Source organism: Mustela nigripes, chromosome 1 (genome assembly GCF_022355385.1).
Source record: "Mustela nigripes isolate SB6536 chromosome 1, MUSNIG.SB6536, whole genome shotgun sequence".
Classification (NCBI taxonomy): Eukaryota; Metazoa; Chordata; class Mammalia; order Carnivora; family Mustelidae; genus Mustela; species Mustela nigripes.
Window position 1 is genome coordinate 245593700 of NC_081557.1, and position 16712 is coordinate 245610411.

The following is a 16712-nucleotide window of genomic DNA, read 5'->3' on the forward strand; positions in this document are numbered from 1 at the left end:
TGTTTGCCGTGGTCTTTTTCTGTTTGCCGTGGTCTTTTTCTGTTTGCGGTTTGCAAGTGTCTCTTCCTCTTACAAGGACCCCACTCCATTAGGGTGAGGGCTCCACTTTAATGACCTCACTTAACCTTAATTACTTCCTAAAAAGCCTTATCTCCAAATAAAATCACAATGGGGATTAGGGCTTCAACATGTAAATTTGGGGGGTGGAGTATACAGTTCCATCCGTCCTGGGGGTAGGGATGCCAGAGTTGGGATGTTCTGGGTCTAGGAAGGCATAGTGGTCCTGTGGAATCCCCTCCTTGGGCTCAGGAGGCTTGCCCTTGGGAGGGGAGTGGGCATGAGAAAGACTGGGCCTTGCTTGCTGTAGAGGGTGTTGGGGTGCTCCGTCGGTAAGAAGGGAATCAGAAGTAAGCCCAGTCATCAGATCTAGGTCCACCACGAAGCCTGGCATTAGGATCCTCCATGGTCATCCCTGCCCTCTGTCTGTGAGATGTAGCAGCAGAGAGGAGCGGGCTTAAGCCCAGGAGTGTCAGCGCACGGTGTGGTGACTCCACTGCGGGACTCAGCTGTCGAGTCGCCCCTGGAGGGGCCATTAGTCCAAATCACAGTGTCCAAAGAAGTCTCATAAAGGCAGGTCCTCATTCGGTTGGGGTCCGTATCCAAAGGTTGACTCAGGCCTCCAGCTACTGGTGGGGGCTCTAGGAAGTAGATCTGTCTGGCCTCTCAGGGAGAAGGGCTGTCAGGACAATGGGATTATCAAGACCAGCCCAGTGGACTGGGGTTCAGTGGGAGGCTCCCGGACCAGGGTATCAGTTTGGGATGGGGGTGGCGTACAAATGCGGAAAAGAGACCAAGGAAGGGCCCAGTCTGTGGGGTTGTGAAAGGAAACCTCAGTTTGGGGACCCCGCAGGCTCTAAGAGCTCTCTGGGCTGCAGTGGCCTTGGGGTGGAGGGCAGCAGACTGTTTTCCCATGGGCCCCTACGGGCCAGGCTCAGTTCTCTGTTTGGAAACGGAACTGACCTGGAGAGGAGGGGAGTGAGGCAGAGATTGTCAAGCCTGGTCCTCATGGAAGAAAAGCCACTGCAGGGGTGTGTGTGTGTGTGTGTGTGTGTGTGTGTGTGTGTATGTGTGTGTGTGCACGTCTCCCTGCTCTGGCTGGCCAGTCCATAGTGAGGCTTACGTGATGTGTCCAGCATGCTGCTGGAGCCTGGCGGGGAGAGCGGATGGGCCTGCCTGTCAGCATATAACCTGTCGGGGGTGGAGTGGGGTGGCAAAAAGACACATGTAGAGCTGTTGCAATCCCAGGCAAGAAAATGATAAGGCAGTAGGGGTTCAGAGACAGGAACACAGACAGGGAACCATGACAGGCTAGAGAAGAGGGAGCATTATTTTTCGAAAACTCTTCGTGACCAATTGTAAATGTCCAGAAAAATTGAGAGATTACATCTATCGCTCAGCTTTAGTAGTTGTTAACATTTGGTTTCTCTAAGTATATAATGTATACTTAAGGCCTATTGTATGTATATATCTAATCTATACTATGTATATATGTATATATGTGATGTATGTGTACCACAGACACGGATATACCTATACTTTTTCTTTCCTTGCTCAAGCATTAGAAACTCCAGCAAACACCTCCCTGAGAAGAAGGATACTCTCACGGTGCCTGGGTGGCTCAATGGGTTAAGCGTGTGCCTTCAGCTCAGGTCATGATCCCACGGTCCTGGGATCGAGCCCCATGTTGGGCTCCCTGCTCAGTGGGGGGCCTGCTTCTCCCTCTCTGCCTCTGTCCCACCCACCCCCACACTCATACCTACACGTACTCCATCAGATAGATAACTAAAATCTTAAAAAAACAAATAAGGATACTCCTACAAAAGCATAACAGCATGATCACATGTAAGAAAATTAACTATTTCCTGATATCTTTTTTTTTTCAAGATATTACTGATTTGACAGACACAGAGAGGGAACACAGCAGGGGGCGGGGAATGGGAGGAGAAGCAGGTTTTCCTCCGAGCAGGGAGGTCAGTGTGAGGCTGGATCCCAGAACCCTGGGATCATGACCCGAGCTGAAGGCAGACAACCTAACGAATGAGCTGCCCAGCCACCCTCCATGATATCTTCTACTATTCAGGGCCTTTTCAGGTAGGAGTTCGAGTGATGACAGTAATAATAATAGCTAATATTTACTGAGACGTAGTATGTTCTAGGTACTGTTCTCAGTGCTTTATGGTTATTACCTTCATTCACCCTGACAACAGGAATAGCATCAGGTGCTGTTGACATCCCTTTCTGTAGGCCAGGGAACCACAAGCTCGGGGTTAAGTGACTGGTGGGACTCTTGACAGCTGCTGTGGGGTGGACCATTCCAGAACTATGGCTTTCCAGCTCTAGAACGGTCCTTTTCAGCCTCTGCTCTAGAGGGTAAAGAACCTTCACGGGGACTTCCAGACTAGGGCTGGGGGAGGTGGGGGGAGGGGTAAAGAGGAAAGGGAGGAAGGCATTCCCAGGGCATGGGTTGAGATCCTGAGAACACTGTTTGGACACTGGGGAAATTTCAGGGACAGCAGGTGACTGGCCCGGCTATAGTTCGCAGCTGATTTCTTCCCTCTGTGCTTTTCCTTCCCTCATTGTCTTCTGATCAGGCCCTGCTTGCTTTCTTTTCCACTAGGACTGAGTAGGGAGTGTAGAAATGGTCACAGCTCTGCTGGAAGATTTGACAGGAGGAGGGCCGACGTGTGGAGATGACCTGGGGATCTGGGTTTTGCCCCGGGGCCCACTGTGGTGTGATGTGTGATTGGTAGCCTCCTGGCTTGGCAGCAGAATCCTGCCAGATCGGATGGCCCGAGGTTGAAAGCCAAAAGATCGTGCAGGAAGAGCTCCTTTGCCTTTGGGGGACCCATGCTAGCCACCCAATCCCAGTCTCATGGGTCTGCACGTGGGCCTAACCTTTCCCATCCTCTCCCTCGTCCAGCTCGCAGACCTCCGAAGAGAGCGCTATTGAGACAGGTTCCAGCAGCTCTACCTTCATCAAGAGAGAGGACGAAACCATCGAGGACATCGACATGATGGACGACATTGGCATAGACTCCTCAGACCTGGTAGAGGACAGCTTCCTGTGACTGGGAGATTTTGGCGGGGACCTTCCACTCCTGGAGCCACTTTGGATCCCTTTAAGCAAACCACTTTATTGCAATGCAGAAGTTTGGGAGGAGGACTTGGATGAGGTGTCAAGAGAAGTTCCCAGCCGAGGGCCTCAGGGAGCCTGCTCACTACGGCTGAATAGGAGATTTCGAGATGGACTTCGTTGCCTTGCCTTTTCGCTGTGATTCAGTAGCATCTCAGCAGCGTGTGAACTCTGGAGATGGATGGACAAGGAAGCGATAGGCCACGGAAGGTGAACTCCGTGTGTCAAGGGCATTTGGTGAGATTCCAACAGACACAACAACTTCGATTGTGAGAAAACTCCAGTATTGTAATTATGTAAATAGGTCTAACGGAGGATGTGTTTAGGTTTGTATTAACTGTCTTCTCTGGACTTCTGAAGAGACCACTCGTCCCATCCATGTACTTCTGCTTGAAAACTGGTATCAGCTGCTGTTGAGCTCCTCTGTGAAGTACATGCAAAACCACTTTTGAACCTTAAAAGGTACTGGTACTATAGTATTTCACTTTTTTTTTTTTTTTTTTTTTTTTTTAGTGTTAAAGAGATAACAAATAACAATTAACCAATCTCGTTTACTAGATTTGGGTCATTTAGAAGCCCACCAGCTCATTTTCATATAGTAATCTACGTTTATAATACTACTGTTATTGGTAATGCTAAATGTGTAACACATTTTCCCTATAGAGAAAGCACAATTAAAAAAAAATTCTTACTAAGTAGGTGACAAGTTTGACAGTTTTTGACATTTATATCAAATAACCGATGTTTCTCTAGAAAATATGGTAATAGCTTTAGTGGATTAAATTTAGTTGAACATAGAGAACAGAGTAAAAGTAGCGTCTTCCAGCAAGTCAAGTGTTTTAAACTGTAGACTGAATAGGTTCCCTAATCCATTGTACTAAAAACAATTAATCACCCTCTGAGGTGATGGGATTTGAAAGAAACAAAACCCCTAAATCCGAAATGTTCTCAATATGAAGGCATAAGCCCATGCCTAATGTGACTAAATACAATCATCAGCAAAATAGACTGAATTTGCAGAGGCCATTTTTATGCCTGGTGACTCTGGTGCATCCCAGCATCTGTATTTTTAAAAAATTTTACAAACCCTAGAAGAGTCAGAAGGATGCCTTGACTATGGCCCCCTTTGGTTCAGCTGGGAGAACACACAGGCGTATGTGTTAGCTTAGGTCCTTGGTTCCCAAATGTAACCAGGATCACCAAATTCTAGATCCCCACCTTAGAGCCTCTGAATTACCGAGTCTGGCAGGAGCAGGAACCTTGTATTTTTATAAATTGCTTGGCTGTTCTGATGAGCCAGGTTTGGGAAACACCTGCTTAGGTTCCAGGAAGTTGCCATGGGAAACAGATCATTTGAAATTTGGAACTGGGCTAGAAGTCAGCCATGCCAGAAGCCTACTATTTAAATCCTTGTCTCTGGGTCAGTGACATTCAGTGCCCTCCATCCAGCAATTGCTGCCTTTCGTTTAACTTTCCAGTCTTAGCTGAGGCTGAGAGAGTCAAACCTTATTTGGCAGGTCCTCTAGGAGTAAAGACGCTGCTTCCAGCTGCATTGAGGCACTGGACTTGCCCCCTGGACTTGCCCCCTGAGGCATGCATGAAAATGATGCAATTCAGTATCCCAAGTCTCTGTGTCACCAGGTTGATATTTGGGTGAAAAAATGATCTTTTAAGTTTTGCCGAAATTGTGGGGTGAGACAGCAGGACAAATTGTCACATCATCCAAACTGTCAAACTGATTGGTGTGGGTTCATTGGCATTCTTCGCAGTAGCGCTTAATTGCTGACACCGTGTGAAAAAAACCTGGGCTGCGATTAGTGCAATCACGGCGTGTGCTCCTGGCAGGTGATGGCGTTGGAAGACGCAGCAGCGGTAACAAACAAGGTCCTTGACTCCCCACGGGTGCAGTCTCAATGCAAGCCCCAACTTTCTTCTCCCCCGTTTTCATACTGAGTGTGAAGACTGAGCCAGATTGGCCAATTAAAAACAGAAAATCTGACTAGGTTCTGTAGAGCCAATTAGACTTGAAATACATTCGTGTTTCTAGAATCACAGCTCAAGCATTCTGTTGATCGCTCCCTGTCTGTTGTACAGCCTTCTTTTGCTGGTGCTTTGCATTTTGATGTTCCTTGGAGTTCTGCATGACATCATGAGGCTGGATGAAAATTCTCAGACGAGTACGTTCCAGTCCTAATGAATACTCCACCTGAGCTTATGTGTGACTGCATTTTTAAAAAAAATTTTTTTACTGTGTATTCAGTGTATTACAGATTTGATTTCCTTTTTGGCCTCCTGCAAAGTCCCCAGATGAAAATTGGCCAATCCTCCCTGCTTTCTATTTTTATGAAGACAATCAAAGCTGGCCTGAGAAACACAATTTGTGACTTTTTTAAATGGTCGATGATGTCCTTAAAATGTGGTCTGCCGATCTGTACAAATGGTCCTATTTTTGTGAAGAGGGACATGAGATAAAATGATGTTATACATCAATATGTATATATGTATTTCTATGTAGACTTGGAGAATACTGCCAAAACATTTATGACAGAGCTGTATCACTGCCTTGGTTTATATTTTTTTGACTGTGATATTCCCCATAGGCACAATGACTGTTGCACTTTTGAATGTCCAAAATTTATATTTTAGAAAAATAAAGAGAAAAATAACGTCAGTGTTTCCAAAATAGTGGTGTGGCGAATGTGTGAGACATAACTCAATAGGGTCTACTGATAAAAAAAAAATGTATTACAAAATGCCCCATTTGTGCTTTTGTTTTAAAACGTGTAAATGAAGATCTTTATATTTCAATAAATGATATATATAATTTAAAGTTATGCTGAGGTTCTAGCATTTTGGTCTTTAGCTGAATCCCGGAAATCTAAAGCTATCCTGTGCAATTTGCTTTGTTAGCAACATTTCAGTGGGACTCCATAATAGGGTTTCGATGAAACCAATAGGAAATTTAAGATTGAAACATTATTTGAGCTGGTTAGTTTTCAGACCCAGGATTTGTCTTAAAGATGATGAGTATGTGGTTACATCTCTGATCTACTATTTATTTTAATAGCGTCGTATTGCATGGTATTTTTCTCCCCTGCAGAAGGAGTACAGGACTGCGTTTACTGTCTACAACCTTCAAACATGGTACATAGTTGTAATACAAAAGATGACAGTTTTTTCATTCTAACCTCTTCCCTGTCCCCGTGCTGGTTCCCAGAAGCAGAAACGCATCTTCTCTCTTTCCAGTTCCCTTTCTGTGCATCTGTTTTTATACATACAGATACATCTGTATTTTTGCTTTGTATTTTACCTAAATGAGATTTACTTCTGTTTTTAGGAAAAGATTTTATTTATTTTTATTTTAGAGCATGAGCATGGGAGAGAGCATGTGCACATGAACTGGGTTGGAGGGGGAGAGAGGGAGGGACCCTCCAGCAGACTCCTCACTGAGTGCAGAGCCCAATGCAAGGCCCATGACCTTGTGATCATGACCTGAGCTGAAACCAAGAGTCAGAAGCTTAACCAGCAGTCAGACGCTTAACTGAGTCACCCAGATGCCTCCATAATGCTTTCTAAAGTGCTTCCCCCCACCTTTTTTTTTTTTTTTTAAACAGACTTTTTTATTTTCTAGAGCAGTTTTAGGTTCACAGCAAATTGAACGGGAGGCACAGAGGTTCCCTTCTACCTCTTGCCTTTCCCATCATCAGCATCTCCCAGAGTGGCACATCTGTTACAGTTGATGAAACTATACTGACACATCCTTATCAGACTTTATGCTGCTCTTCTCTGTCAATGCTATGTTTTAGAGATCTCCGTGAGAAGTCCCTGTAGACAGGCTTCCCTCATGTTCCACATGTGAATGTAATCAATGCGATCATGTTTCTCTAGGTGTCTTTATGGTTCCCATGAGTCAATGCGATGGTAATCAATGGTTCTAGAATCAATGCGATCATGTTCTAGGTGCCTTTATGGTTCCCAGGCTTTGCTATGGAATGACTTCATGAAGCTCTTTGCACACACGTCCTTGTGCACACATTGTAGTGTTTCACTAGGACAGAATTCTAGAAATGAAATTTTGCAAGGCCAAAGGGTTTGCAGAAATAAGTTGATATTAAGCCCAAGTCTTCCTGTATGATTGTCCCAGTAAATTTTTGAATCACCTGATTTGCACATTATTTTAGGAACCCTAGTTTTCTAGGGTTTTCTCTGCCTTTCATTGCTCATTGCAGTATATTAAGTGTTGGGAAGATGTTGGTTTTTGTGTTCTAAAGCGTGCTGAATTAAATGACTTCAGGATTTAAAGAACAAAAATTAGAGGGGCACCTCGGTGGCTGAAATGGTTAAGCATCTGCCTTCCGCTCAGGTCATGATCCCAGGGTCCTGGGATTAAGCCCTGCATCGGGCTCCCTGCTCAGCGGGAAGCCTGCTTCTCCCTGTCCCTATATTGTTCACCCTGCTTGGGCTCTCCCACTCTTCTGTCCAATAAATAAAATAAAAACCACAAAAACGATAACATTTTAACTTATTTTCAATTTCTGGATCATGGAAATGATTGTTACTAATAATTGGAATGTAGCACCCTACTCCAATATAATTCCGACTTATTACCCATATTCTATTAGCCTGAAGATCAAAGTTCACCTCCATGGAGTTCAGTTGGAAGGTGTGGATTGCAGGCTGGGTATTGACTCTGCTTCCATTCCAGCCCCAATAAGGAGACGTGATCTAGCATCCACATAAGGCGCTCAGCCTGCAGAGTGATCTTTCTATTCTCCTTTTTAATGTATAATTCTACCTCTTAATATAATACAATGTGGCCTATTTTATCTCCTCATGCCAGTAAGAACAACTTTCACTATTGGAGGGTTTGTTTTTTTATTTGAATTCAATGAGCGCACCTATTAGCCCATGTCATTAGTTTCAGATGTATCCTTGAGTGACTCATCAGTTGCGTGTAACACCCGGCACCCGTCATGTCACATGCCCTCCTTAATGCCCATCACCCAGTTACGACTATTAGATGGTTTTAAAACTCTGTCAAAGATCCTTTTCACATTTACTTTTTTTGATTCTTAAGATAGCACGTTGAGGCAGGGAAGACATTTGAGGAGGAAACCAAGTGACTTGCAAAAACCATACAGCTGAGTAATGAGAGCACCAAGGCTAGAAATTCTGAATATACTAATTCCAGTGTTTATACCGTACGGGACCATGGGAAAGCAAGAGATCCGGAGAAAGGGTTCGTGTTCAGAAGTAGGTTGCTTTGCTTCTTGAGATACTTCAAAAGACAAGTGATGGACTAGTTGGCGTGTAGAAGCATTTCACACGTTTATAATAATTTCTTTTTAGGCTATACTACAATAGCTCTAATAATATTATGACTCTAATAGTTATATGCCTCATAAAATGCAGCTCAAGAAAATGACTTAAAATACCTGAATCCATCATAAACTAGGCAATTTCCCCCAGGATAATGGCAATAGAAATGCTTCATTATCTCTGACTCCAAATACATACAAGGATTAAACCCAACCACGTTGTTATAGCAAAATTAATATACTGTGCTAATAACACAATTTTTTTCACCCCTACAATTTAATATATGTGAATATATGTATAATATAGCCTTATTAGCAGATTTTAATGTTCTGTTCTACCCAGCTACATAAATAGCATCAATGTCCTAAGGAATAATGAACGCATCTTCCAAAATCTATTCCTATGTGGGTAATGTTTCCATCAACCACATTTTAGTCTACATGTAAAGCAATGGAGTTATCAAGGACACATGGTTTCACATGGCAGGGGGAGCATATTTGCTCCCTGTTTCTGGTTTAAAGGCTAATTGGAATTTTAAAAAGATTTGCCACATTATCCTGGCAGATGGTATTTTGCTTTATCATTATTCATGGGTATTAATGACTTCCCTCTGGAGCATGTGTATCCTGTCTATTTTGAATTTCATTACATTTCATGCTGACTGCTCCAAACAGAATTGGATCCAGAATTTTCTGTGTGGTGCTCGAGCTGCAGATTGTTGGGTTGGTCAAAGTTTTAGACTTGATTAGAAATTAAGTAACTCTTTGAAATGAAGAAAACCTTTTTCTTCTCTGACTTGAGTATTCCATTACACTTTTCATTTGGCTGAGCTTACCATCCCACAGGGTTGCATGTAATACCTGGCATGTATGAAGACAGTTCCAAAGTATCCTGCGTTAGCCTGAGATTATTAGAAATCCTTTCTTTTTTCCCTAGAGGGGTTAGGGTCGGTTTTCTAAATATGGAAAATGCATGAGGAACATGATGGTAATGATCTGGCCACAGAAAGTCATTTTTTAATTAATCTCTTCAACAAATACTATTAGAGAACAGCCTCTTCTTTGTTTAGTTGATCTCTAGAATATTTAAGCCTCACTGAGGCAGCTGGCAGAGTTGATTCCAACTGGCTAATTCCCTGAGGGGAACATGGCATCACAGAGCAGAGCAGCACCTAGCAGAAAAGGTGGTGGGTGGAGGGCCACAGTCTATACTTGGGGGTAACAAAAAGCTGGAGTAGTATATCGTGAATAATCTATACGATATGAGTATAGCTTAATGGAGACTTCTGGTAAAACTAAAGCTTTCCTGCAACTAGAGGACACAAAGTGTTGTCGGAACATTTGAGAATGGGAAGGTAGGGCTGGGGTAGTGAGACCTGTGGACTTGCTTCCTCCAGCCTCTGTCCTAGCTTGATTCCACACACTTCACAGCCACCTTCACATCCATCCTCCCCCAATTTTACCCCCCTATCCTTAGATGTTATTGAGCTAGGCACTGTTACAGGCCCTGGGATTCAGAAGTAATACAATACATAAGATCTCTACATCACGGAAGATGGAAATAGTTTCTCTCGAGAGCAGAAAGCAGATTTATTTGATGGTGTCCCCTTCTGGCACAGATGTTGGTCAGATGTGCTTGCAGCCTATCGTAAAACACTGGTGCTTCCTAAGCTCAAGGTTCTTGCCTGTGAGGACGGTTGCCTCTGAGCACCCACCCAGGCCACCTTGCATTACCCTTACAGGGTTCAGGATGCAGGGAAAACTGACATAAATGTCAAGCTCATGCTGTTTACTGGATTGTGGGTAGTAAAGTCCCTTGTTTCTGATCCAGGAGTCTCTTGTATTTTCTGGAAGCATCCATGAAACTGTGGTGGTCCAACCTGTAAGCTTCCAAGTACAATAAAATCTTAGACCCTTCATAGTTCTTGACACTAACTCAGCATATATATATATATATATATTTTTTTTTTACATAGAAAATGATGTTATGTATAAGTAAAGACAATTATACTTCTTCCTTTCCGATTTGGAATGCTTTTGTTTTACTTGCCTTATTGCGCTGGTTAGGAATTCCAGTACAAAGTTGAATGAAAACAGTTTATTAGGAAGGCTTTTTTCTGCATCTATTGAGATTATCATATACTTTCTCTTTTTTCATTTGTTAGTTTGGTTAGTTACATTGACTGCTTTCCAAAAGTCAAGGATTCTTACATTCCTGGGTTAAAATACCCTTAACTATAATTTATTATTCTTTTTATATATTGCTGGATTCAGTATGCTAATATTTTGTTAAGAATTGTTCTTTTCCTTCTCGAAACAGCTTTATTGATCACCAACTTGATTTTACCCCACAAGATTCTTTGCCACAGTTTGGCGACTGTGGCCATTGCTGCTATGAACATTTGGGGTACAGATGGCCCTTATTTTCACTACATCTGTATCTTTGGGGTCAATACCCAGTAGCGCAATTGCAGGGTCATAGGGAAGCTCTATTTTTAATTTCTTAAGGAATCTCCACACTTCTCCAAAGAGGCTGCACCAACTTGCATTCCCACCAACAGTGTAAGAGGGTTCCCCTTTCTCCACATCCTCTCCAACACTTGTTGTTTACTAACCTGTTGATTTTGGCCATTTTAACTGGTGTAAGGTGGTATCTTAATGTGGTTTTGATTTGAATCTCCCTGATGGCTAATGATGATGAACATTTTTTCATGTGTCTGTTAGCCATTTGTATGCCCTCTTTGGAGAAGTGTCTGTGTCTTCTGCCCATTTTTTAAAAAATATTTTAATTTTTTAATAAACATATAATGTATTATTAGCCCCAGGGGTACAGGTCTGTGAGTCCTCTGCCCATTTTTTGGATATGATTATCTGTTTTATGTGTGTTGAGTTTGAGGAGTTCTCCTTATAGATCTTGGATATCAGCCCTTTGTCTGTACTGTCATTTGACAATATCTTCTCCCATTCCATGGGAATGGGCCTCCTTGTTTTGTTGACTGTTTCCTTTGCTATGCAGAAACTTTTGATCTTGATGAAGTCCCAAAGTTCATTTTCGCTTTTGTTTCCTTTGCCTCTGGGGATATATCTTGAAAGAAGTTGCTGTGGCTGATGTCAAACAGGTTACTATGTTCTCTTGGATTTTGATAGATTCCTGCCTCACACTGAGGTCTTTTAACCACTTTGAGTTTATCTTTGTGTATAGTGTGAGAGAATGGTCGAGTTTCATTCTTCTATACATAGCTGTCCAATTTTCCCAGCACAATTTATTGAAGAGGCTGTCTTTTTTCCACTGTTATATTTTTTCCTGCTTTGTACAACATTAGTTGACCTAGAGTTGCAGGTCCATATCTGGTCTCTCTACTCTGTTCCACTGGTCTTTGTGTCTTTTTGTGCCAGTACCATGCTGTCTTGGTGATCACAGCTTTTTTTTTTTTTTTTAATTTATTTTTATTTATTTTCAGCATAACAGTATTCATTATTTTTGCACCACACCCAGTGCTTCATGCAATCTGTGCCCTCTCTAATACCCACCACCTGGTACCCCGACCTCCCACCCCCCACCCCTTCAAAACCCTCAGATTGTTTTTCAGAGTCCATAGTCTCTCATGGTTCACCTCCCCTTCCAATTTCCCCCAACTCCCTTCTCCTCTCTAACTCCCCATGTCCTCCATGCTATTTGTTATGCTCCACAAATAAGTGAAACCATATGATAATTGACTCTCTCTGCTTGATTTATTTCACTCAGCATAATCTCTTCGAGTACCGTCCATGTTGCTACAAAAGTTGGGTATTCGTCCTTTCTGATGGAGGCATAATACTCCATAGTTTGTATGGACCACATCTTCCTTAGCCATTCATCCATTGAAGGGCATCTTGGTTCTTTTGGATAAAAGACCTCAACATGAAATAGGAATCCATCAGAATCCTAGAGGAGAACATAGGCAGTAATCTCTTTGATATCAGCCACAGCAACTTCTTTCAAGATATGTCTCCAAAGGCAAAGGAAACAAAAGCGAAAATAAACTTTTGGGACTTCATCAAAATCAAAAGCTTCTGCACAGCAAAGGAAACAGTCAAGAAAACAAAGAGGCAACCCATGGAATGGGAGAAGATATTTGCAAATGACAGTACAGACAAAAGGTTGATATCTGGGATCTATAAAGAATTCCTCAAACTCAACACACACAAAACAGACAATCATATCAAAAAATGGGCAGAAGATATGAACAGACACTTCTCCAATGAAGACATACAAATGGCTATCAGACACATGAAAAAATGTTCATCATCACTAGCCCTCAGGGAGATTCAAATTAAAACCACATTGAGATATCACCTTACACCAGTTAGAATGGCCAAAATTAGCAAGACAGGAAACAACATGTGTTGGAGGGGATGTGGAGAAAAGGGAACTGTCTCACATTGTTGGTGGGAATGCATGTTGGTGCAGCCTCTTTGGAGAAGTGTGGAGATTCCTTAAGAAATTAAAAATAGAACTTCCCTATGACCCTGCAATTGCACTACTGGGTATTGACCCCAAAGATACAGGTGTAGTGAAAATAAGGGCCATCTGTACCCCAATATTTATAGCAGCAATGATCACAGCTTTATCGTAAAGCTTGAAATCAGGCAGCGTGATGCTCCCAGTTTTGTTTTTCTTTTTCAACATTTCCTTGAGCCAAGATGCCCTTCAACAGGCGAATGGATAAAGAGGATATGGTCCATATATACATGGAGTATTATGCCTCCAACAGAAAGGATGAATACCCAACTTTTGTATCAGCATGGATGACTGGAGGAGATTATGCTGAGTGAAATAAGTCGAGCAGAGAAAGTCAATTATCATAAGGTTTCATTTACTTGTGGAGCATAAGGAATAACACAGAGGACACTGGGAGAAGGAGAGGAGAAGTGGTTGGGGGAAATTGGAGAGGGAGACAAACCATGAGAGACTGTGAACACTGAGAAACAAATTGAGGGTTTTGGAGGGGAGGGAGGTGGGGGTTAGGGTGAGTCTCGTGGTGGATATTAAGGAGGGCATGTATTGCATGGAGCACTGGGTGTGGTGCATAAACAATCTTGGAACACTGAAAAAAAATTTTAAAAATTTAAAATAAAAAAATTAAAAAATAAGACTCTTAGCCAGCATAGTACAGTCACTTAGCTAATGTCCTTGTTGCTTATAGAATCCTCAGGTGTCTTTATCAAAATGTTTCCCCTTCAGGTACTTAATGGCTGGGGTCTGTTTTTGTTCTAGGGGTCTTTTATTTTTTATTCTCATTTTTAAAATTTTATTTTTTATTGTTTTTAATTTTAATTATAGTATAGATAACATTCAGTGTTTTCAGTTTCAGGTGTACAATATAGTGATCCAACAATTCTTTATATTACTCAGTGCTCATCATTTTAAGTGTACTCTTATTCCCCTTCACCTATTTTACTCATCTATCCACCTACCTCCCCTCTGATATGCTTTATTTTAAACAAGTACCCTCAGTTAAAGTTAATTTTTTCAACAAGAACATTTTTTACTTGAAGCACAGAATACACTGTTCTAAAAGATATATATATATATATATATAAACATTCCATCCTTGTTCATGATGAATATTGACTTTTTTCTGTTTTCTATAATTGTAATTTTCTACTCTTGTCATTTCTTTTTCTTGGTTTGTATAAAGGTAATAAGTGGCTTTATATAATGAGTTGTGACATGTTTCCTTCTCCTCTATATTCTAGAAGAGTTTGTGTAGAATTGGTATTATATAATTCACCATAGAAGCCACCTGGTCCTGGAAGTTTCTTTGTTGTAGCGTTGCAAATTATGAATTCAATTTCTTTAATAAATACAGGGCTCTTCAATCTTTCTGATTCTTTTTGAGTAAGTTGGGTAGTTTGTGTTTGAAGGAATTTGTCTGTATCAGTTATGAATGTATTAGGAGAAAGTTTTTGACTTTATTAACATGAAGTTATTGATAACATTCTTATTCTTTTTTATAAGATCTGTAGTGTTTTCTCCTTGTTCATTCATGATATTGATAATTTGTGTCTTCTTCCTTTTTTAATTGAGGATAGTCACAGTTGTGTGTTAATTTTAAAAATAATTTCAAAAAAATCAGCTTTTGGTTTCATTGTTTATCTGTTCTCTATTGTTGTCCTGCTTCTATTTTATTGACTTCTACTCTAATACTTTTTTCCTTCTGCTTACTTTAGGCTTAATTTGTTCTTTTCTAGTTTCTTAAGATAGAAGCTTAGATAATTTTTGTGAGACATTACACTTCCTAACGTACAGTTTTAATGCTTTAGGTTTTCTTATAAGAGTTAATTTAGATGCATCCTACAAATGTTGGTAAAGTGTAGTAATGATATGTAATTCAAAGTATTACCAGAGTATAGAGAAAAGAGCCTTTAATCAATGAAGGGGGTGTTGCAGAGAAGTGTTAGAGCTGGCCTTTGAATGACTTTTTTCCAGAGAGAGAAGAAGGTAAGAGCATTCTAAGCCAAAAGAACGATAAGCCAGGGTTCATGAATTGACATTTCCTTTTAAAGCATGCTCATGAATATTTAATAGCTGTAGTCCACAGATAGAAGATCTTTGAAAGGCAGGGACAGGGCCAGTCATTCCCATAAACCAAAAGTGGTATTAAGGCTGAAAGTTGGTTTGGGTCTTGAAGTCATCCTTTTAGCTGATAGCATTTTAAGTGAGAATAGTATTGGTCCAAGAGAGTTTAAAAAAAAAAAAGAAAGAAAGAAAAAAAAAAAAGAAAGTACTGTCATGTGTGAAATTCTTGGATATTGATCAAAACAAAGGCAAAATAAGGTGCACATGGAAACAGGAGCACAGTATCTGGTTATAACTCTTAGATATAGTTCATTAAGAAACACTCATTTATTAGAGAGATATTGCCTTGGAATCTCCCGACTTCCCATCTACTTCTACAATCATGAGACCTTTATCTCTGCATGGTTTCTTAATCTCTGTAGCAGATATTATAGATTGGCTCACTCAACATCTTTCTGTATGCTTTTGTTGCTTTTTAAAAATACCAAGGTTGGAAGGCAAAGCACTCAAATTCCCTTGCAGCTAGAGTTTGGCCATGTGACATGATCCTGACCAATCAGATGTGGGTGTAGTTTCTAGGGAGGACTTCCTTATTGCATTAAAAAGGCAAAGATGAGAAAAAGGTTTTATCTTTCTTACATTGTCCAGGATTCCCATTTTTTCCTTCCTGGAACTTGAAGACAATTCCTAGGGTGGCGGCAGTCATTTTTGACCATGACGTTCAAAATCACGTCCTAAAAATGGCAGTCGAGGACACTGCAACAGGCTTCCTGATGACATTCTTGAACAAGTACATTAGCTCTGACCTATCTAATCCCCCTTTTTTCGTTGTTAAAAAAACACAAGTTCAAGCGACTATTTTCATGTTTTCCATCACTTACAATAAATTCATTCATAAGTGTTGCAACCTTTTTGTAACAAGTAAAAAAGTTGTACGGGGATCTCTATAATTCCAACCTGTAACAACTTTCTTAACTGGGCTTCCAAGATATCAACGTCTCTTCATTTTCATCCTGCACTACTGGTTGAGTTTATTTATTTATTTATTTATTTGAGAGAGTGAGCATGAGTGGGAGGAGAGGGAGAAGGAGAAGCAGGTTCCACATGGAGCAGGGAGCCCAGTGTGGGGCTGGATGCAGGGTTTGGTCCCAGGAAGTTGAGATCATGACTGGAGCAGAAGGCAGATGCTTCACTGACTGAGCCACCCAGACATCCCTACTGGTTGATTTTAATCAGTCTCTCTACTAATCCTTCTCTTCTCCCGGACTTTGTTTATATTGGAGTGCCCCAGGCAAATTCTGAACCTCATTTTTTTCCTGGTCTTATCTAAGTTCATGGCATCAAATACCATCTATGTGCTGGCAATTTCTAAATGCATATTTCCAAGCCAGTCCTTTTTCCTAAACTACAGATTCATGTGTCCAACTGCATCCTCAGCATCTTCATGTGCATGTCAAATAGTTGACCTCTTAACTTTATTATGTATTTTTAAATTTATTTATTTGACAGACAGAGATCACAAGTAGGCAGAGAGGCAGGTAGGAGGGGGATGGCAGGGGGCAGTAGGTTCCCTGCTGAGCAGAGAGCCAGATGTGGGGCTCGATCCTAGGACCCTGGGATCTTGACCTGAGCTGAAGGC

At 41.4% G+C, this 16712-nt stretch overlaps 1 protein-coding gene across 3 annotated transcripts in view; it reads left to right on the plus strand.

The window, feature by feature from the left end:
• Positions 1 to 6027, plus strand: part of PDGFRA (platelet derived growth factor receptor alpha) — a 43038-nt gene extending 37011 nt beyond the window's left edge. For all 3 annotated transcript variants that reach the window (XM_059383932.1, XM_059383923.1, XM_059383943.1), the window contains exon 23: positions 2981 to 6027. In XM_059383932.1, coding sequence (XP_059239915.1) covers positions 2981 to 3128 — 148 coding nt within the window. In that variant the 3' untranslated portion in view covers positions 3129 to 6027. The remainder of the gene's footprint in view (positions 1 to 2980) is intronic.
• Positions 6028 to 16712: the final 10685 nt, after the last annotated feature.